Here is a 22917-nt window from a genome sequence, read left to right on the forward strand (position 1 = left end):
TGCAGACACTTAAACACACAGGCAAGTTGTTTAATAACACGCATCCTGAAAGGTGAGCAGTTTTGAAGATCAATAGTTTTGTTTCCAGAAAGTTATTTGTGTACATTGAATGCTGTGTATCATATTTAGTGCCATGCTAGAAAAAAAAATCAAAAGTTTTAAGTGGGTGCATATAATAAATAAGTGATAGATAAAGTGTCACTGACGTGTTGCGTTATTACATACAATACAAACAAAAACTGACGTTTAGGAAACGTTTTAAAGTCGTGTGCCGTATATTTAGGACACTCGCTGCGTCATTTTAAAGAGTAAATTACTATTGTGAAATGTACGTCACATCAGCAGGTAACTGAATAAAAACTGACTAACGAACGGCGTATTAGTTGATATTAAATTATATTTTATGCGCCTGTGATGGCACCGAAAAGCCAATCTGTTACAGTGAGAACATTTCACGTCCAAACCCGCAGCCTGGCCGCGAACCAATGGGTTGAACGAACATGTCTTGTCAGAACGAGCTCTTACGTCATATTTCAGCGCCGCGTGCCATGCAACTCTGGAGGACGTCGAGCATGGGACACCTTGGAGGTTTATTTCTTCTGATGGCCTCTCTAACTTTCTTGCACAGCTGGGGTAAGATGCTCGAATCACTTGTGCGTTTGTTTGTGAAATGAAAAGAGACGCTCGCATTAAAGGTTTTATTTGTTTTTTTGTTTGTTTTTTGATGGCGAGCCGGACGGAGTTTGCAGTCGAGCTGGCCGGCTGTCAGTTTGAATGAAGTCTATTGATCGTACAAACGACAGTGAACTCGATCCTTATTTGTAATGTTTTGAAGCTGTTTTATAATATATGACTTCACAGAAAGCCAAGATGTTGCAGTCCAACCCACTGCAAGCTAATTTTCATTTTTGTAATAAAATATATGTACGAAAATTTTCAGCCCAAAAGCTAGAAAGATGAAAACACTAAGGATGTCATCGGACGCTTTGTAGTGAATTGGTACTAACTTGTTAAAAATGAATTATAAATGTTATCTACGAGGAAGAGAACTGATTAAAATCTCATTTCGAACTGGCAGTTTATCCGGTTTTGTACAGTATGCTTACTGTCAGAAACTCTTGGTAGGAATGAAATTCACTTTCATGCGTTTGTGGTCAGTGGCGGGTGCAGGTAATCTGAGGTTGCTGTGAGAAAATAAAAAGGCCACCAGTGCCCTGAGAGTTGTGGTATATTTACTGCGCTTATTGGTTACAGACCAGTTTTGTTTTATTATGCAATCCACATATTATATAACCACTACAGTTTTGTAATAAAAACACACACAAAGCTGTCAGTTATTTACCACTCAGAGACACATGGTAGCAAACACAATTTGCAGCACATAGGACTGCATCACGTTTTCTCTACTGGCCTCTAGGGGGCACTGCATCACTGGAAAAAGGCATCCAAGGCCACCTCATCAAGTTTTATTTACCACAGAGGTGTCCAAGAGGGCACCTTCGCTGCATTTCTTTATTCAAACATGAGGTTCTTTCTATAAAATGTGCTGGAACATCAGTGAAGAGCACAAAGCTGCAGAGAAAAGGATTGTTTTGTCCATTTACAGAATACTTTGACTCTTGCCGTGTGGCCTTTATGTCACCAAGTGATATATTATCGTGCACAGTTCAGAAAATAATAACAAATGTGAAAGTTCTGCAGTGAATAGCAACTTTTGGATGATAATTTGCAAGTTGTCAGGATATTTCAGGCTTATCCTCTTGCCTGTTATGTAATTACTGTTGTCCTTTGTCCTTTGTTATCTCACTGCTGCAGCTTCAGGTGCTACAGGTCGCTCTCTGCCCACCTGCCATGAGAAGCTGGGGTTCACGTGTAGCGATGGCTTGTGCATCTCGAGGCAGTCTGTGTGCGATGGACACACAGACTGTAAGGATGGATCAGATGAACAACACTGTGGTGAGCGTAATGTTGACGGCAGGATCCCATCCCAAACTATGTACACACACGCATGGACACCAGTTTGGGTTTCACAAATGCTTTTCTTTCAGCAGCATGAACCAAGCAGTAAAAACAAAACTGGCATTACTTGAAACTCAAATCCAAGTTTGAACACATTTGAACTGCTAGCCAATCCAAAGTGCTTTACGTAAGCCATAGAAAGGCATTCAGAAAAAAGGTAAAATAAGTCTTTAAATGACTGACACCATCCAGGCTTCACGTAAAGGTGAGGCAGGAAGCTTTAAGAGGAGTCCTCTTAAAGCAGAAATATGATGCAGAAGACTTAAGGTGCACACAATACCAAGTTCACACTGCGTTTAGACAGCAGGTGAGTGTGGGAGCATCACCAACACAAACACTGTCAAAGTCAAACTGGTTAGGACAAGCTGTCTAACTGTGTTCAGCAGCGTGTGCCCTTTTACCTACACTTATAGTCCTTTTCAACAGTGCGTATTGTGTAATGGAGTTGCATTGTTTTGTTCTTTTTTAACTGTTTACTCTTTAAAACTTTTGTCAGTACATCCTTACAAAGCCTTGATTTGAAGATAATGTTAATAAATCTTGTACAGGAATGTACAGTAAATACTAATCTTTATTTTAACTCCCCACAATTTATCAGATGGCTTTCTTTAATCTAATTTCTGTGCTGCATCTAATTTTCTTGCACCGTGTGGGAAAATACCAACAGAGATTTGTGTCTGATAATCCTGCTGAAGTCATTGGACTTTGAAATTGAATTTCAGTGGGATTTGGGTTCAACCACATGATGCATAACAAGTTCATAACAAATCTGTGAGGAAAAAAAGTGTTTTAAGATGATTTAATGTGACTGCAGAGCCAAAATAATTATGTGAGTACTGCCCGAAGGCAAGACTTTTGGCAGTACTGCTTACAGATAAGAGATGTGAGGGTTTGAACTTCCTGCCTTTGAAACTCTGTCCCATTGAACGCATGCCAATGCAGTTTCAGTCAGGATAGGCAGGATAGTCAAGTTTTACATCTGCTATCACGCCTTTTATTATAGATATATCTCTAATGGATTTGAGATGATGGTGGAAAAGCAGATATGAATGAAGCTCCGCGAGGATGACTTGATGACATGTACCATGACTGTGTAAGCATATTAAGTAGTGTCGTATCTTTATTAAACTGTGGTTGTGTAAGCAGAAGTAGCATTGTTGTCAGTGTTCCAGAGCAGCCCGCTTCATGATCGTATCTGATTCTTATCTAAATTTTGTTCCAGTTTGATAAAGTATTTGCCAATTTGTCAGGTGACGATCAGCTGAATTAGTCATTAGTCATGATATCTTTGTTTGAGAAGTTTATCCATAGCAGTTTCTCAGTTGTTGTTTTTTTTTTAAAATAAACGACAGCACAAGATATGCTACTGTTGATATGGTAAAACTGCATAAAGCGTGATTGCATGTTTACTGAAGTCGCTCACTCTTATTTTAAACCCAGCTTTCTTTGCCCTTCTTTTTTTAAAATCCTTTTCTCAACTGCGTTCGCACTGATATCTGTGCATTCAAAGATTTATTACAAACTGAAACACAGAAGCAGGCAGAAATCAAGCTGATAAATGGGCCGATCCTAAGAGGTGGGCAGTTTGTTAGCGTTGGTGGTCTGATTAAAAAACATGTCATTAACTCTGTGATGTGAACAAAGCCCTTCAGGTTATATTTGCTGTGAAGCCTTTGGAGACTCAAAAGGGCTGTACACACTTTATTGATGCTGTAACTTGTACCTGTGACTCTTCACAGGTCGGCCGTGGTGTGAGAAAGATGAATTCGCCTGCCGCAGCAGACGGTGCGTATCTTTGCGCTTGCTTTGCGATGGCGTGGACAACTGTGGCGATGGGAGTGACGAGGCCTCTTGCCAGAACTGCACCACCTGCGGGCTGTCCGACACCTTCGTGCCTGCAAACAAGCTGTGCGATGGACGCCTGGACTGCAAAGGCGGGCGGGACAAGTCTCTGGAGCCGCGTGGCTCGACTCTGCCACGTCCGCAGACCTCTTCGCCATGCGCGTCATCCGAGTTTCAGTGCAGAAATGGGCAGTGCGTCCACCATACCTTTAGGTGTGACCACTCGCCAGACTGCTCTGATGACAGCGACGAGGACAACTGTGGTGAGTGAGACAAAAGCTAAAGGAAATCAGTGGAGTGCATCTAGACAGCCTGTCCACATGCTTTTGTGGACTGTTTTGTTTTTCTTTCCCCTGTGTGAGGCTGCTTTTGTTTTTGAGGCCGGTTTGGGGCAATTAGTATGCTTTCAACTGTGTGACAGCAGAGTTGATATCCACCCCATGTGTATTTCCCCGGTGCGGGACTGATAAAGGCCTATTTTATCTTATCATATCCAACACTTTCAGGACTCATCAGTCTTTCACATCAGTGTCTGACCTAACAGGCGGCAGGTCATCCGATCATACCTGAAGGCAAAAGTTTTGAGAGCTCGTCTGAACAGCCACAGCATACTATAAAGTAATCTATGAATTTTTGTAGTCACTTGTGTACATGAAAGTGACATAAAATGGTGATGAAGAATGATAAAGGCCTGCTTACTTTTTTACCTTCACAAACACGCACACACACACACACACACACACACACCTTGCAAACACTGTGTGAAGTAAATCTGGTGAAGGCCCATCCAGAAGAGAAAAGAAAGAAACAATGTCTGTTGTTTTGGAATTAGCTGTTAAAAACACAAAGAAACTACAGACTGTAGTCGAGTTCCCACATGCTGTGTAGAACTTCGTTGCTGGTGTTGCTGTGCGCCAGCAGAGGGCAGTATAGGACTGCACTAATTCTTTGTCCTGTCAGTGGGATGAATCAGTGGACTAATTCATCTTAGTAAACTTTTGATGAATTAGTCATTGATTGAGACAGTCAAAACATAACATAACACAACAGTTGAAACACTCAGTTTCATTGAATGGACAAAACGAGAGATTTAGAGAATTGAATTAATAATCAGCAGATCAATCAAGGATATAAGCTTAAAGATATTTTTGCTTTAATTTGAGAGGTATTATGGGTTGTGTCAGAAGCTTAAATTCTCAACAACTGTTGGAAGGATTGCCCCCCCCATGTTTACCCTCATTGGGTAAAAATGACATATTTTTCCCCCCACACATTCTTTGAATCAACGCAAACAATAGCGTCTTCACATTCATCACGCTAACAAAGAGCAGCAATGATGAATGTAATGCTATTTATTTATTTATTTTCAGATCAGAACGAATGTGAGGTGAATAACGGAGGCTGCTCTCATCTGTGTGTGGACCTGCCGAAGGGTTTCCTCTGCAGCTGTCCCGACAACATGAGGCTGGTCAGGGACAGCCAGTGTGAGGGTGAGTGGCAGCCTGGTACAGCGTCATGATGCTTGCTAACAGCTGGTAAATGCCGTTTGACGTCACCGGCTGTAAAGATTTGTCATGACACATTATATTGAATGACGTTGACATATCTGACGAAGAGCTACTTTTTAAAGGGCTTGTTTATTTTTGGGGAGAATATAAGATAAGATAAGATAAGATGAACTTTATTGATCCCACAGTGGGGAAATTCACTTGTTCACAAGCTCACAAGAACAGAAAAAGAGTATATGATAAAACTTGCACCGTTTTCGCTAATAGCTAATGAGATGTAGACTTTCAAGCTATTTCTAACACATTAACACGCTTTGTTCTTGAAAGTCCTTTTAAAGTATCTGTTCTTTCCCTTAGAGGTTGACATGTGCCTGGAGGGCGACGTGTGCGATCAGCTGTGTGTCAACACCAACGGCAGCCTCACCTGTGACTGCCGTGAGGACTACAGGATGAATGCAGCAACCAGAGAGTGCAAGGCCAAAGGTGAGAAAAGTCCGGTGCTCCTGTAATGCACTTATTTAACTGTAGTTGTTTAATTGTATTTATTTAATTTCTTAGGCTAAATACAGATGAAATTTTGCCTTATGTGTGGATTTCGTTGGCCAACCAATAAAATAAATAATCTGTAGGCTGACTGTTAATTTCAAACACCAGCCTGAGATAAAAGTTGAGGGTTTACCCCAAGAAACTGCTTGGAAAAACTCCATGCAAATTCTGTTGTGTAACAGGTCTGTCCAGCTAATTACCGACAAACTGACTTGAGGTTTGTTTTTTTCCCCACGACTGACTGCTGTTTGTCTCGTCTTCCCCCAACTGGTTTACTAAAGTAAGCTTTCCTGTGATGTGAATAATCAACAAATGTCCCAGCTGAATCAGACAGGTGCTGACACTGGATGACGAGTTCAACATTTTACGACTCGTTATATGATTTGGGATGTAGTGCCTTACTAGTAGTGATAAAGTGTAATAATTTCTGGTCATGCTAGCTGTGGTGAGACATCGCGCCGCCTCTATAGATGGATGGAAACGTTGCAAACTAATTGTGGAATGCACAGCTACTGTCTATCATAATAATTTTCTCTGTTAAATTGTTTTCCGCTACCATCATTTGTCCTCTGCATGCATCTGTTTATATGTTTTAACGACAACTTAATCTAATACTTTAAGTACCTTCATTAATCTAATAAACCAACAAAGAAGGGCAGAGGCAGCAGACACACGCACAATGAGTTACTGTGTGTTTATATTTGCTTCTGGTCAGATCTAACAGGTGGACATTGTCAGAGATTAGTAGTTTCATCTGACAAAATGACGAGATAAGACCAAAAGTGTGAGCAGCAGAGATTTTGGAGATCTTGCATTGCTTGAAATTGACACTTTTACAGTCTCTAATTTCTTTAAAGCTGCAGCAGCTAATTAGTATTTTTATGTCAGCAGTTGAATGTCAAATTGTCACCAGCACTTCATCAACGCTTTGGAGGATTTTACCATATTTTGGGATTATAACCCAGAAGCCTTCTTAATTGAGTTAAACCAGTCTGTGTAGATGGTCCATCTGGCTTAAGCACAACATACAATTTTTACATTGTCAAAACCATTTTCACCACCAGGGCTGCTAAGGTCCCTCACAGCACGATGAATAGAGCATGTGTTGATGGGTTTGTGCAATCATGCGATCATAGTATTTACGTAAGAACTTACAAAAATCCTTGTTTGCACACAATATTTGTATGGTATCAGTGGCATGTGGCAGGCCTGTGTACAAAGTCAGGAACTGTGTGAAGCTCATACTGGTTCCACCTTAGTACACTCATGACTCATTTAAAGCATAAAGGTGAGTATGGCTGTACAAACACATTAGCTGACATCCGTCAGTTCAGTTGAGACAAATCTATCAAGTATATCTTGAGATAATCCTCAGGAGTGTATTATTTTTATTGTGATCTGCTGTCGTGTGACGTTTTTTCCTTTTGCACTGGCGAGTAATTATTGTCGATTTGGGTGTTGTGTGGGTTTGCTTCCCGGCTCTGCTGATAGGATACCTGAAATTTAGTACAGATGCCAAACCATCAACCTGAAAGATAAATGTAAGGCTCTTTATTCAAGTCTACTGACGTGTACTAAACACTCATGCGGGTGGCTGACAGGCTGGACTGCTTCCATTTTCCATCTTGAAAATGATTCCAGATATTGAAGATGGCGTGTCGTAACACCAATGGATAATGTTTCATACGAATGAGAACTGACCCGGAGAAAAAAAAGTTTTCTAAACAAACAAGACTTTGAATTTCATTGGTTTGTGTTCCCTTCCAGGAGATGATGCTCAACTGGTTTTCACTTCTTCTGAAGGAGTGCGATGGACAGGCATCACTGGCACTCAGTATGGGGAAACAACTGGACATTTACCAGGACCGGGCCCAGTGGTGACCTTGGCCTCGAACCGAACGCTGTACTGGGCCTCGCAAGGACGAGGCTCCATATACAGGTAACAGAGTGAAGCTGTAGCTACTTACGCTGCTCTACAGTCAAAGCAACTCCTGCTAAAAACAGAAGCTGTGACCCAGATGCAAACAGAAGGATAAGAAGGTGTTTTCCACCACTTGTCACGGTCTGGGTCTCTTTGGCAGCTGGGTGAGCAAGATAACCCAGACCTCCCTTTTCCCAGCCACAGTCCATCTCCTGCTGGGGCAAACCAAAATATGTAATCCCTGTGAGGTCTTCTGGATCTTATGATATCTGAACGTGACTGAGCTGGGGGACTTTTTTTTTTGACAGGGACAGTATTTAATGATGGACGAATAGAAATAAGCTAGGCTAATCTTCATCTATTCTTCCTGTCCAGATGTTTAAAAGGTTGTATACACAACATGATAAATGTGCACAAACGTGTACACTAAACATCCACCAATAGATTAGGCTGCCATAGTGTGTACTAAACAAATAAAAAACAAAAGACAGACAGACAACAAGATGGCAGCAAAGCACAGGACGGGACTCCTGTCCTAATGATGACACGTGAACATGAACCACAGCTTCAATTGGTCACAGGTTCCCTTCTTTAACTGACTGAAAGAACTTTCCCCACACAATCCCAGATTTTTTTATTCAAGCCACAACAGCCCTTTATACAGCTATACCTTTTAACAGACTTAAAATTGGTTGAATTTCCCTTTAGGTTTTAGCCCAGCCACTCTGTCATGGAAGCCAATATCAACTACTGTAGGTGTATCCACATTCTCAGTGTCTTGGCCACTTCCCAGACCTCATAACTGATAGCTGCTGATTTCATACACAAACACATTTTTTTGAAACTTCCTTAGAAATGAAAGAGTCGATAATCAAATATTTCACTCCTCCCTCTATTATTCTGTCTACGTGCTAATCTAAAAGCTTTAGTAAAAGGTATCCATCTGATCTTCTAATCTGTTTGAGCTATCACAAAGAAACATGAACACCCGGGTCTTTGTACTTTATTGTTCCCATCTCACATAATTGTTCATTGAAAAGAATTCAAAGGGTGGATGTTGATAATAATAGCACAGGTTCACTGTGTGGTGTTATATGTGTGAACAACTGTTCTCGTCTTGCAACTGACTGACCAGAATGAGAAATTTAGGAAGTTGTCTTACCCATGTCTTTCCACATTGCTGCAGGTCATGGACGTTGAGGTTTTGAAAAAGAGTTGCTTTTTGTTTGTGTTATTCGACTTTATGAAACGTCTGGTTTGAACTGATGTGATGAAACACACACAATGGAGCCTTAAACTGGGAAAAGAACAATAAACAAAATGTGAACAAGTGGCTGTGGCATTCAACACTGAGGCACACAATGAAATAAAGAAACATTTGTGAGTTTTGATAGTAATAGAGGAACTAAAGGCTGCTTCATAAACCAGAGTGTTGGACAAATGAAAATTTTGACATTGATTGTACTAGATGATTACTAACAGACTTGGAAGGCCAATGTTATTTGGTGTCATTTTCAAGTTTTCTTAATCTCTTAATCTCTGGCTCCTACATTGTCATTGTAAGGATTTGAATAGATAGAACAGAAGAGCTTATCTACTGTTTATGTTGCTTTTACCTCTGGATATTATTGTCAGGGTATCCATGGATGGAAAGCCACACGATTTGGTGTTGCTGCTGAAAGTTAGAGGTTCAGTGTCAGGCCTGGCATTGGACTGGGTCCACCAGCTGCTCTACTGGACCAGCATGGAGAGTGGTTCTGTCAACGTTGGCCTGCTGGACGGTTCAGCTCAGCGACATCTCATCACAGGACTGGACAAACCCTCTGCACTGGCTGTGGATCCTCTCCAAGGGTAGGAGTTCCCAGGCATTTTTTTATTCGTTTAAAATATTTGATAAAAACTTAAAGTTATTTGCATAACCCTGGTTCTTTGAGTAATATGAGTGAGATGTCTCAATATGTCTGGTGAGACAACGAGCGAAATATTATGAAAGAGAACTTTAGGTTATTTGCATAACCCCCGTTCTCTGAGTAATATGAGTGTGATGTCTCACCGGACATAGTGAGACATCGAGTGAAATATTATGAAAGAGAACATCAATAAAGTAGATTCACTGTCCTCGCTATTAAAAGCTTTACCTGTGTTGACTTGCGTCATGATCTTCAGATAATGCGTATTTCAAAAGCTTTTATGCAGGTTTTTATGAGCTAACTCATCACCACTTACAGTACAGGAGGAGGTGGTTAAACACATGTTCATGTATTTACCCAGGTAGGTGTAGCATAGTACATAGTAATAAATACATTAACAGATGGCAGCTACAGTGAAGAAAGCTGCGTTTAAGTCCCTCAAGCATCCCATCAGTCAGCATTTAGGGTGAAAGAGCTGCATGCTTTTGATTCAAATTTTACCAGAATTGATGTTTTCAATATGACTACCACTACAACTACTACTAATAACAATAATAGTACAGGAATGTTATCCCAAAACTTAAATTATTCATCAGCTGCTTCTGTCTCCTCAGGCTACTCTTCTGGGCTCAGTGTGGCAGCTCTCCAAAGATTGAGAGGTCTGGCTTGGATGGTCGAGACAGAATGGCTCTGGTCACTTATTCAATACGCAACCCCGTCGCTCTCTCGCTGGGTACGTTCTGAGATACTCGTGAGGTTTGAAATTGAAAGTGGTGGGTAAAATAGTCAATTTCTGCAGAAGCAGAAGTTGAGGTTTGAAGGTGTTAGGATGGGGACCCACAGCCTTCACACTGAAAAGAGAACAAGGGCAGATCACCACCACAGTTCAGTTTAATGTGTCTACAAGTCCCTCAGTGCTGCTGTTTGGTGTGGCTCATGTTTTCATGTGATTTTATTTTTTCCTAGATATGCCTCGTCAGCTGCTGTACTGGGTTGACCAGGGAACAAAAAGCATCTCCAGAGTAAACCTACATGGCCGTCACCGTAAAACAGTGGTCGAATCTAACGGTTATCTGGACCGGCCTTTTGGCCTAGCTGTGTTTGAGGTAAAACAACCACATTTTGATTGAGCACTGTTCCACAGAATCCACAGTGCTCAACCATTATTATTATTAAAGCAACAAAGCGAAAGCCTCAGCAACCACAATAGAATGCTTTGCACTATTGACCACTTAACTCGTGAGTTCACACACTTGAAAAGAAATTGGATATCGCTATTTCATGTGCTGTAGTTGTCTAACTCTTGTAGAAGTACTTGTACCGTATAATCCCCTACTTATGTTGAGCGAGGGGAGGAACTGAAGTACAGTACAGTGCAAAAGTTTTAGGCAGGTGTGGAAAAATTGCTGTAAACTAAGAATGCTGTCAAAAATGCAAGTGTTAATAGTTTATTTTCATCAATTAACAAAATGCAGTGGATGAACAGAAGACAAATCTAAAATCAATAAGTATAAGATAAATATCTGCCTGTATTTCTCAGCCTTGAGGATGCTGTTAAACAGGTTTCTGACAGTTCTGAGCTAATGGCACCACAGGATATCTTCTGATTTCAAAGGGAAATAAGCTTGATGTGGTTTTTCATCTGCTACACTAAGTTTTCATGGCTGACTACTATGTCTACGATCCTCAACGTTGACCGTTTCTTTGTGCTTCTTCAAAAGAGCTTGAGCAGCACATCTTGAAAGCCCAGCCTGTTTTGAAATCTTAGTCTGGGAGAGACCTTAATGATGTAGTAGAATTACCCTTGTGTCTTGTTGCTGTGCTCAGTCTTGCCATGGTGTGTGACATGGAACTGTCTTCTACAACCTCACTTGGGTAGCAGAGTTTGGCTGCTCCTCAACCAGTTTTAAGCCTCCTACACAGCTGTTTCTGTTTCAGTTAATGACTGTGTTTCAACCTATATGTGAAATTGCTCAAGTCTAGAATATAAAAACAGGTCACCACGCAACACCTTTTAACACAACCATCAACTGATAACTTTTATTATTGCTGTGAAATACCAGTTCTGCTAAGTCTCTCCGTTCTCCTTCAGGGTTTTGTCTACTGGAGCGAAGAAGTGACGCGTTCCCTCTGCCGAGCCGACAAGCACAACGGCAGAAACCTTCAAGTACTGGTATCAAACGCCACCTCACCGGGTGACGTGGTCATCATGCACCCTGTTCTTCAACCGAAAGGTATGGCCAGTCACATAGATGAAACATATTTACTGTGTGTGTAAAACTTTGTGAAGGTGTGAGAAGTTTTGTTTCGGTAAGGGGTCAGGGGTTCTGGGGTTCAGGTGGACGCTGGCGCTGCTGGCCTATGAACTTTGAGTAACAGGAAAAAAGAAAAACAAACTTGCAGTCATTTCAACTGATCGTTCATCTGACTCTTAGGGCCATCTGTATGCGGTCATACAGTCTGCCAGCACAAATGTGTTGTTGACCTGCTGTCTGAGAGTCCAGAGTTCAGCTGCACTCCTCCAGAACCGGTTCAGAAGAAACCTCAAGAAACGCCAGCCATTTCTCGCACAGTACCTGCATCAACTTTATCCGACCCTTCATTTGCTGGAATCCTCTCTCTTATCGGTGAGAAACCTGTTTTGAAAATAATATTTAGTTAAAACAAATCCTCATGGCGTGACTGAAAACCCTCCTGTGCTCATCTTTCTTTAGGATTGGCACTACGACACGCACACAGGGCAGATCAACATCAAAGTCTGGTTAGAAAATTAAATAGTCAAACAGAAAGTGTAAAGGGAGCGTCACAGTTTGCTGTTTGAGTTTGTTGCTGGCTCAATTTTGCTGTCAAAATGACTCCTAATCAAATACTGACAGTAAAAGATAAATATTGATGTAATTTTGTCCCTCAGATTGAGTTTCTCAGCTGCTTCCCACCTGAAGTTCAATATAATTATAATCTCATTGCACACTGAGGTTGACATGGTCATTTCCCTCTGAGTCATACACATGCAGCAGGCAGCATATGTCATTGTGCAATCACACTAGTGTCAACAGTAACGATGAATTAACGTGACAAGACGAGCACTTTTTTTTTTGTAGTGTATACAGTGTTTCTTTAGTTTTGAGCTACATATTATTATTATTATTACTACTGCTACTACTAGTGTGTTTTTCCTCTTCGTGTTGCAGCTTTATTTCGTCATAACAGTCATCTGTTTGTCTACTCAGAGGAGGTGAGGGGAAAAGTCACGTCTGCAGAGGCTCCAAATAGTGATTGTGTGTGTGTGTGTGTGTGCGTGTATGTGTGTGCGCGTGCTTCCCAGTGTTTTTCAGTGTGCTGCTAGTGGGGATGGCTCTGTGGTGGTGGAGAGAAGAGTTCAGGCCGTCCAGGTCTCTAACTGAGCAGAGACTCTCCCTCAAAGAGTCCCAGGACCCGCTCATCATCCTGGGACCACCTGGTCCACACACTTGTTCTGTCAAGGCAAGAGAAGTGCACACACACACACACACACATACAAAATAACACAGGCATCTCATTCACCTTCATTCAGCTGCACACGTCTACAGTTTTAATAGGTGCTGATTTTGCCCTTCATGGTTATTTTGGAGGCTGTGTTCACGATGTGGCAAACACGACGGGTGCATTCAGTGCTGAGAGAAGGAGACTTAAAAGTGCACACTATAATGTCTTTAGAAAACTTTTTTTGCCACCAGCTTCTTACTGTAAGTGACAGGTCCCTACATGAATCCATTTTCTGTCAATGTTGGAACGGTTTTGGTGATTTTTGGATTTACGTTTTTGTTTGTGCTCTTGTCACCCGTTTGAACTGGGATTGACTCGGATGTCGCACTTTTCCAAGTGTCAGCCGTATTTACATCAAAATGGGATGAAAGTGGTTGGATTGTTTGGCTGCACTGTCAGCCAGATCTGATGTGACCACACTCACACAACTCTGAAGAAGCAGATGTGCCTGAAGCTTCACTAATGTGATGCTTTTCCAGTTGAAAGAAAATGCATGGATGGAGGGTTTAGTTACAGAGTTGTTTGTTATTAGAGAGGAACTGACCTGTAGAGGACTGTTGACGCATTCACCATTGTTGAATCAGGAAGAGGACATGAGTCAATTAGACCTCAACCACATTTTTGGAAAAGTAAACAAACTGACAACAGACTTCAGAAATAGGTCAGGCACAGAATTATAACTTGGATAATTTATTTTTAATTCCACCGCATTTTAGTACTTAAAAATAACCACCAAATTGATTGTTGTGATGAAGCTCATTTCTCTAGTGGTACAGAGAGATGAGATTTGTTGACAAGGAACACACTGAATGTTACTCTTGAAAACAGTCTTCTTCCATCAGCTGATAAACGCTTTCCTGCCTCGAATGACTGGATTTTCTAACTTTTCTAGGATTTTCACACTCTTGTCTTGTCAGTTTGAAAGATGCATGAAAAGAAAACCGGTGTGTGTATACAGGATTAAAGGAGTAAAATTTCCTGCATTGTTGGATCAGAAGATTAATAGCACTCTCAAGCTGTAGACAGCTTGAAGCTGCTGCTTACAACCTCACAGTGACGACCAGACTTGAGGGACTCACAGCTTCCAGCCAAGAAAAAAAGACTTATGACCCTTTTTTATGGAGTAAATAAAAGAAATGACTTGTTACTTGGTGATCTTTAGTACTGGTGGATGAATTTTGTTGCCCTTAGACAGGGCTGTGTCGTTTTCAGCCATCATGCGAAACTAAGCAAACTCCTGTATCGTATTTTTTCTGAATCTTGTCCTGTCAAGTCTGTCTGATGCAAACCTGCAACAGCCATGTTAACTTTGAAATGTTTTCACGGCTACTTAATCTCATTAGTTCAAAGTGGAAGATATGATGTTAATTAGAACATCATTTGTATATCAGCCAGGCTAATATGACGGGCCGAATATAGATTAATGAAGATGTCAGTACAGGTAACATGTAGTTGTACACAAATGAGTACTGGGATAATATGAAATAAATTGATACTTAAAAGAATACTAGAACTGAAGAGAGAAGTCAGTAATAGTTTGGTTGATCAACAGTTAATAAATTGGTAGATATTTTTTATAACCAGTTAATTGTTTGTCATTTTTTTTTAACTAAAAATTATTCCCAAAAAGTTCTAGCTTCTCAAATATGAATATATTCTACTTATCTCAGTCTTCCATGATAAACCAAATGATCATTTCACTGATCCCGCAAATAATAGAGTAATCAATAATCAAATAATTCTCCAGTTGAAGGAATTGGTGGCTGGCTGTTTTGTCTGTCAGAAATGAAATTAAGAATTAATATTATCTACACAGCATTTATTTTTTTTATAGTTCACTATTAGGCATTAGGCTGCATTTTTACATTTCACACATATTGTTTTACATATAACTATGTGATTGACATATCTCCCAGTTTTTCCTCAAAAACACACTGTCAGTGGACCAGATAAACACACCTTGACCAGCCCTCGTCAGGTCAGAGGCTTAGGGTGTGCAGTATGTCAGCTAAGCCGTGTGTTGTCTCTGCTGCCAGGAAACTCTGTTTAAGCTGGACTTGGATGGAGAGTGAAGATGTGACACAGATGGCCAGCTGACCAGGGTGTCTCCCGGCGCCGCCTCAGCCCCCGCACTGACCTCATGGCTGACAGGACTACTTCACAACAAACCCAGCTGATCTGCGTATCACGTCCCAGCTCCGTCTGGAGATTTAAGTCACTCCAGAAATGACTTGGTGGTAAATATCTGAATTCAGTGGCTTTCAAACGGTTAACTTCAGTTTTGAAGTGGAGGTCAATGTCAAGGAAGTCAATGGAGGGCTGCGGGCTACAAAATTCTTTTTGGTGGTTCATGATGGTGTTTGTTTGTATTCACTATAAAAGCTGAGCGCAGCAGTGAAGAACAGATGAGCTACCTGTTGTCAAGCATCGTGCTCAGCAGGCTACCTGTTTGCAAGAAAATCAGTGGAAATGAGATGTATTTAGAGTTGAAACGTAAGGTGATTGATCGCTTAGTCAATCAACTGTTTTCCTTCTATTATGTTCAACTTACATTGTACATTTGGGGTTCGGACTGTCGACTATTTTCACTTTTCCATAGTATGACGTAGATTTTTATTTTTGGTGCTTACTCGCACTTTCTGTATCAACTGTATGAATACTTATTTCAATTCCCCAACCAATGCTTTTGTTGTATTATGGGTGGGTTTTTTTGTTGTCATCCACTAGGAATGATTTATTTGGCTACACAAGAAAAATGTGCTCTTCCGCTGGTCTGTTTTTGGCTTTTGGGATTTTCACACTCTTGCAGCCAGCCTTGAGCCGCTGCTGATTGATGAGGTAACTCATGTGTCATATGAGTATTATCTGTATAGGTATGAGAGCAGTTTCGATCTTATCATCAAACTCTCTGTAATAAAACAAATTATTGTTATTCCCCAAACTTAACTGGTCTGAAAAAAAGAAAAAAAAGTGTTGAACTTGAATCAGACATCAGATAAGATTAGATTAATATAGGACTGTATACGCACACAACTACCCATAACTTCTAATATAGTTTCAAAAGTGAGATTCGCATTTATCTTTAACTGGTCAACCATAATTCTAAACAATAATAATTTTTCAAATAATTCTCTTAATTTTGGTAGTACAGTATTTGATGTTATAGGAATAAGTTACTCATTTTTGGAAATTGACTTATTTGCTGTGTTGGCTCAGAATTGCATAAGATTGAAACCATTTTTTATGTTCATGCAAAACATGATGCCTTAACTAGTAGCTAGTTAGCTTAACTTAGCACAAAAGCTTGAAATGAGGAAATGGCCCGGAAGGACCTCAAATTATACTTGACCCCCTTTAAAACCATAATTTGCACTTAGAGTTCTATACAGAATATCAAACAAGATAGAGCATGTTAAGTTATTAGTGAGCCTAAGATGTGGTAGGCAGGTTTCGGACAGAGCTAAACTAGGTCTTTCTCCCTGTTTCCAGTCTTTATGATTAACTACACTAACCATTTGCAGGCTGTAGCTATATTCACCATACAGACATGGGTGTAGTATTGATTTTCTTGTCAAACTGTCAGAAAGTATTTCCCAGAATGTCAAACTCGTCCTTTTAAAGGTGCAGTTTGTAAAAGAGAGGCAGTAGGCCCACTAGTTCCACCGCTAACTTGGCTAATGGTAGCTGTGACTACTGCCAATAAAGCAAATAGTATAGTGAGCAGCAGTTAGCTAGTTTGGTGATGTGCTGCACCTGATATTTTTGGAGCTACCTTTATAATGTGGACATATTTTGCAAGTTGCCTCTTTAAACAAAGGTCTGTGTGGGTACTAATGCTCACAAAAACACGGAGAAAGTGGCTGTAATACTGTAATTTAGTTACTGTCAGACAATCAAAAAGTATAATTTTTTTAGTGGCAAGTTTGTGTTTTTTTTGGATGCCCATTGAGCACTGGTGCTACACTGGGAACAAATGTGTTTTGTTTTGGGAAATGTCTCTGGAAGATTGGTTTTGCTCTTTAGCACAGACATGGTTTAGTGTTGGAATGAATGTTTGGTTGATGGAGCTGCCTTGTTTCAAAATCTGTCAGCGCTAATTGAGATAATTCGACAAATGTGCTTAAACTGCTGAGTTGTGTGGTTGGTATTTATTTTCATGCAAAGGTTTTATTTATTTTTGGGCAACGTTACAGTCACTGTTACACAGTGTGTGCTCCACGCATAAACTGCTGATGCTGTACATGAATGAAATAAAGTATTTTATGTTTTTTTTCCTCCATATTTGTGCCCATATTTCATTGTTACACATCAAGTCCTCTCTTCTGTACCCCTGAGACTTTAGAATTTCAGTGCACCACAAGTCTGATTGACCACTTGTAAATGTAATAATACGTGATCTGAATATGTGTATGACAAAGCAGATGTGGTAGGTCATGCGCGTCAGCATTCAAAACTAATTTTAAACAAATTATAAACTGCTAAAAATCAGTGCAAAGGAAATTTAAAACAAGCACCGACTTTGGCTGCCTGGGACTTCTGGACAGGAAGCCTTCTAGCATGATTCTAATCAACTGATTCTAGTATGACGTTGTAGCTGCTAATATACAGCATATTAGCAATGTTATTGTGAGCATGTTGACCTTTGTGAGTTTCTGGGTAACAACAACAAAAAAATTGCTGTAACTCTGTTAGTACTACCTTATTAATGGGGAAAATATGTATTTTATCTCTAAAATAAAAACAATTTTATAAATCAGTTAAATGAGCAGAAATAATTCTTAAATAGACAAAATGTGTTTAAAGCTAACAGGCCTGTGTCTCCACCAGTTTCCACAGACTGTAAAACTATACTGGCCGAAAACTGAACAAGGTTAGGGGAATAAAAGGTGTTTTCATATTTGAACTGAACTGCTAACAACTGCTGTATATTGATGTACAGATATGATGCTAGATATTTCAAAATTAATTCCACTTAATGAATTTAAAAACAAATTACCACAGACGATGGGAAACCACACAGCAAATATCAAGTGTTTTCATTTTGCATGTCCATACCCCCTTTAAGACTAAAAGTATTTATTTAGAAAGATTTCTTAGAACAGGTTCAGGGTTATGAGAATGGTTTGAGAAAATGAAAAGAGACACTCAAAAAATGAGCACAAAGAAAACTTAGCATAAGGCTTCACTTTGCCCTTTGTCTTGTCACTTCAAAATCCTTAAATCAACTTTGTTTCCTAATCCGTCCTCCCTATCTATATATACAACTGCTTAAGGAAACTTGGAGAGACACCAATGAGATTAAATGGATGACATCCCTGCTGTGCTTGCCCTTGATCTCCTAGTCTGATGAATCAAATGCCTGTATATTGTCTTCACCATAACATTCAGGGAGGGAAAAGTCTTCTTCTCTCTGCCTCTGCTAACTATGAACTCAGCCACAACTGAGCCACAAAAACAGGAAGAGCTGCTATTCTTTGGGATATCAGTGCCTGCAGGACCAGACTGACCCTTTTTGATAGTTCAGGAAGACACCATGTGTTGATAGATCATTTCCTGGGGTTTTTCCTGTTATGCTTTTTTTCTTTTTTTCTTCTGTTTCGCTGGCTTCCTGCCTTGAACTACATTTGCTATGGCTTTAAACAATGTTGAAATGCAGAGATGTTTGCAAAACCGTCGCTCAACCATCAACTGTCTGCCAAAAGGTGTGGTGGACAACAAAACATTTCCATTTTCTCAGGAGAAAACAGTCAAAGGATGGAAATCTCTGGAGAATCTGGACAGTCCTGGAATCAAATCAGCAGACGGACAGGAATTGCAACAGAGCATCAATGTTAATGTTGGGGGTAAAGTTTTTCGTATCCCCAAAAAGTATGTCATTAAATATCCTCAAACTCGGATAGGCTCACTGGCTCTCTGCAGGGATCAAGCAAAAGTCTTCACACTGTGTGATGACTACTCTGTACACAAGAACGAATTCTTCTTTGACCGTGACCCTGCCTTTTTCCACCATGTCTTTCATTTCTACAAAAGTGGAGTACTGTGGATAGTACGGGAAATGTGTCCCATCAACTTCGAAGAGGAGATTACATACTGGGGCCTGAGCCTGAAGGACACCCAGCTCTGCTGTTGGATGGTCTTCCAGGAGAAGGTCGATGAGGTGAAGGAGGACCTGAAAGTGGAGAGGGAGCTGATGGCTGAGATCGAGGTGAAGCAGGATGATGAGTGTTTCGAGGGCATGATCTTTGGCAATATGCGGAAAACTCTTTGGAACATTGTGGAGAATCCATACTCTTCAACTCTGGCGAAGGCTTTCAGTGTGCTCTCCAACCTTTTTGTTCTTTTCTCCATTGTTGCAATGACTCTTAACACTGTGGAGGAACTTCAAAAGTACAGAATCAATGACAAAACCCACATGGAATGGGTTGAGGTCATCACCATTGTGTTCTTCACCTTTGAATATTTAATTCGCCTTGTCACCACTCCGAACATCAAAATGTTTCTGCAGAGTGGACTCAACTTTGTCGACATGGTGGCAGTCATGCCTTATTTTGTCCAAATTGTCTCTGAAGCGTTTTCTGATGCCGAGGATGTGAATGCACAGGAAGAGCTAAGGGCCATGGCTCAGGTCAGTAAGCTTAGCCATGTCCTTAAAGTCATCAAGCTGCTGCGAATCTTTCGGATCTTGAAGCTGGCTCGACACTCCACCGGCATGAGAGCGTTTGGCTTCACTCTGCGGCAGTGTTATCAGCAGGCCAGTTGCATTTTCCTTTTCATTGCCATGGGGATCTTCACTTTCTCTGCTCTTCTTCATTCAGCCGAGAGGGAAACCAAGGAATCTCCAGTCAGCAGTATCCCACTTGCTTGGTGGTGGGCTGCTGTGAGTATCAGTAACTGAATAAGTCATTGTCATCGCCCAGTAAAGATCAAATCCAGCTGTTTCTGTAATTGATCAGGCACAAAATCTCATGAAATTATATGTTTGATGAATTACATAGTAAAGCAGATTAACCTTACACTGTAGACTTGTGCCTTACAGAAATGATAAAAACATTGTGTATTTCTCAGCACAGCTCATTGTAAAGGACAGTTTGGCCATCAATTCCTGAGTGGGAAGCAAATAAGGAATCTGGGCCCTGTTTCACCAAATTTGCAATGTTCCAGCAGTGGTTTTCAACATAAAATCATGTTTTTCAAACATTTTACTGAATAAAACAAACTTCTGTGTGTAAGTGATATCAGTGTGTCAGACACCTCAATCAGACATGTCTGCTCTCTGTCTATCAGAGAGTGATGACACTGGTTTTACAGAATACAGACTCATTTTTGGGTGTGACCATGAAAACTGGAAGAAGAAATGACTTGCCTTGCCAGCTAAATGATAATTAAATATTTCCAGTGATACTGGTTTATATGCATTTCAACCATGAGGCGTTGACTCATAAGGTAAGAAATGTCAGTCGGTGGAGCATCTGTTGCTGGCTGACAGGGCTCTACATTAACTAACTTACTTTTAGCCTATCATCATGAAGAATCATAATACAGTGAAGAAAATGTAGATGAACGCTGAATAATATGCGACTGTTCACTTTTCTTTCATAGGTCAGCATTTCCACTGTGGGTTATGGGGATGTGGTTCCTGTAACCATCCTGGGCCGCATCGTGGCCTTTGCCTGCATCTCGTTTGGAATCATTCTTAATGGCATGCCAATCTCTTTTCTGTTTAACAAATTCTCTGATTACTATGCCAAGCTAAAAGCCCAGGAATGCAACACCACCTTAGTGAAACGGCGCTTTCAGCTCAAGAGGCGCCTCAGGCGCAAACTGGACATATGTTTTCATCCCTCGGAGGAAGACAATAGTACAGAGAATCACGGCGAATGCCCACATTGAGTGGATCTTAAAAATGTGTTAATGGGCAGTCTTCAGTGTGAAGTGAATGGTTTCTTTGCACAGGTGCAATGTCACCCACTCCTTTCCAGTGACTACCAGTACACCTACACCTGCCTCATCAGACAGATAGTTGACAACTCTTTTCAAATAACTTGTTATGTTACTGTGTCTGGAATAGGGTCCCACTCAAGTTGCACATGACTCACATGCACAGAGACTCTTAATTCAACTTGAACTTGAACCTGTCAACTGTAAACGACGAGTGCCTGAACTTTCTGATTAAAACAGACTGATGACTTGAATTAGATCTCTGGTGGCACCAACGGTAAAAAAAATTCCCCAAAATTAAAGTCAGTATTTAAGAACAGCTTGGCATTGAAATGCTGTTTTGGTTAAATGAAGAAGTCTGGTGATGAAGAGTACCACCTTTTGTTGTTGTCATTACATATGGATTTTTTTAAAGCACGTTTTATGTTTTATAATTCATTTGTAGTTAGCTTGCCTGCACCTGTCCTGTCAATATTCCTTTGTTTGAATATTTTGTAATGTTTCCACGTTAAAAATCAAATTAAACCTGAACCCAATGGACGTCATCCACTGATCCTGCTTGAGGTTTGCTCTGTAACCTTTCATAAGTTTGAAAAGCATTTCCTGTAATTGTGGTAATGTGCTTAGCTCTTGTCTGCTCATTGGATGTAAACAGATAAACAGATAAAAAGCTAACCAGCTTCAGTCTTTATCAAACAGCTATGAAAGTGATATCTTCTCATCTAGCTCTGTGTCACAAAAGTGAATAACTGAAACATGATTATTTTTGTTACTTTAGCTTTATGTACTAAAGAAAACAAGAGTCTTAAAAGAGTGCTGCACTGATTTAGCACTTTTAGCACTTTTAGCACTGTGCATCTATCATTGTTGAACTCACAGTGGACAGTTTTAGAAATATACTTCACACAATTTTCTTTCTTTTCAAAACAGGTGGATGCCTGCGTTACCCACAATGCCACTCAGCTACATTGCTGAGTGGCATTGTGGGTGCCTGCGTTACCCACAATGCCACTCAGCAATGTAGCTGGATATTCAGGTGTGTTGCCATAGCAGCTAATGAAGCCTTGAATGGATGACAATTTAGATCTGGCAAGCGTACTTCTTTATAAAATTCTAATTTTAAATTTTTGTTTCAACTTGAAATATTTATTCCCAAGTAACACGCACTCAAATAACAATGGTGAAATGTAGCCATAAACCAACCATGGTATTTTTTTGGAAATTGGTTAAGTGAAAAATTATTAACAACAGAAAATAAAATAGAAAAGTTTCTTAATAAGGTGCAGGGCCATGAGAAATCTCCAAAACCGTAGAGATTACACATCATTCGTCCAAAAATATCTTCTGTTATTTGGTGTTATGCTGATGGTGGTGGAGAGTGGGGTCTAATACATAGCCTAGCTCCAAAATCTCACATAGGTGCTCAGTTGGGTTGAGATCAGGTGCCTGTGAAGTCCAGATTCACATCATCTTCATACTCGCTAAAACAACCAGTGACCCTGCGTGCCTTTCTCTGCACTCAGCTTTTGAATTTACTTTAATTTGTCAGAGCTTTGATCATACCATTATTTTGGGTTTGTATGTATTGTGAGTGTATATATATATATATATATATATATATATATGTATATAACTCTGTCTGCAGCTTGCAGATAGCCTAAGTATAGTGAAGTAAAGCACACGTACCAGTTAAAAGATATTTATAAAA

General features: G+C 40.3%; 2 protein-coding genes across 2 annotated transcripts; both read left to right on the forward strand.

The window, feature by feature from the left end:
* The first annotated feature begins 476 nt into the window (after positions 1 to 476).
* On the forward strand, positions 477 to 17547 carry LOC124060688 (low-density lipoprotein receptor-like). The gene is made up of 13 exons (XM_046391933.1): positions 477 to 633; positions 1816 to 1956; positions 3759 to 4124; positions 5232 to 5351; positions 5727 to 5852; positions 7683 to 7854; positions 9472 to 9687; positions 10361 to 10479; positions 10713 to 10852; positions 11839 to 11980; positions 12182 to 12373; positions 13072 to 13229; positions 15308 to 17547. The coding sequence occupies exons 1-13, from the start codon at positions 501 to 503 to the stop codon at positions 15341 to 15343; spliced, it is 2061 nt and encodes a 686-aa protein (XP_046247889.1). The 5' UTR covers positions 477 to 500; the 3' UTR covers positions 15344 to 17547.
* An 816-nt stretch (positions 17548 to 18363) lies between these two features.
* On the forward strand, positions 18364 to 21981 carry LOC124060689 (potassium voltage-gated channel subfamily V member 2-like). The gene is made up of 2 exons (XM_046391934.1): positions 18364 to 20148; positions 20871 to 21981. The coding sequence occupies exons 1-2, from the start codon at positions 18901 to 18903 to the stop codon at positions 21159 to 21161; spliced, it is 1539 nt and encodes a 512-aa protein (XP_046247890.1). The 5' UTR covers positions 18364 to 18900; the 3' UTR covers positions 21162 to 21981.
* The last annotated feature ends 936 nt before the right edge of the window (positions 21982 to 22917 follow it).

Source organism: Scatophagus argus, chromosome 6 (genome assembly GCF_020382885.2).
Source record: "Scatophagus argus isolate fScaArg1 chromosome 6, fScaArg1.pri, whole genome shotgun sequence".
In the NCBI taxonomy this organism is placed as follows: Eukaryota; Metazoa; Chordata; class Actinopteri; family Scatophagidae; genus Scatophagus; species Scatophagus argus.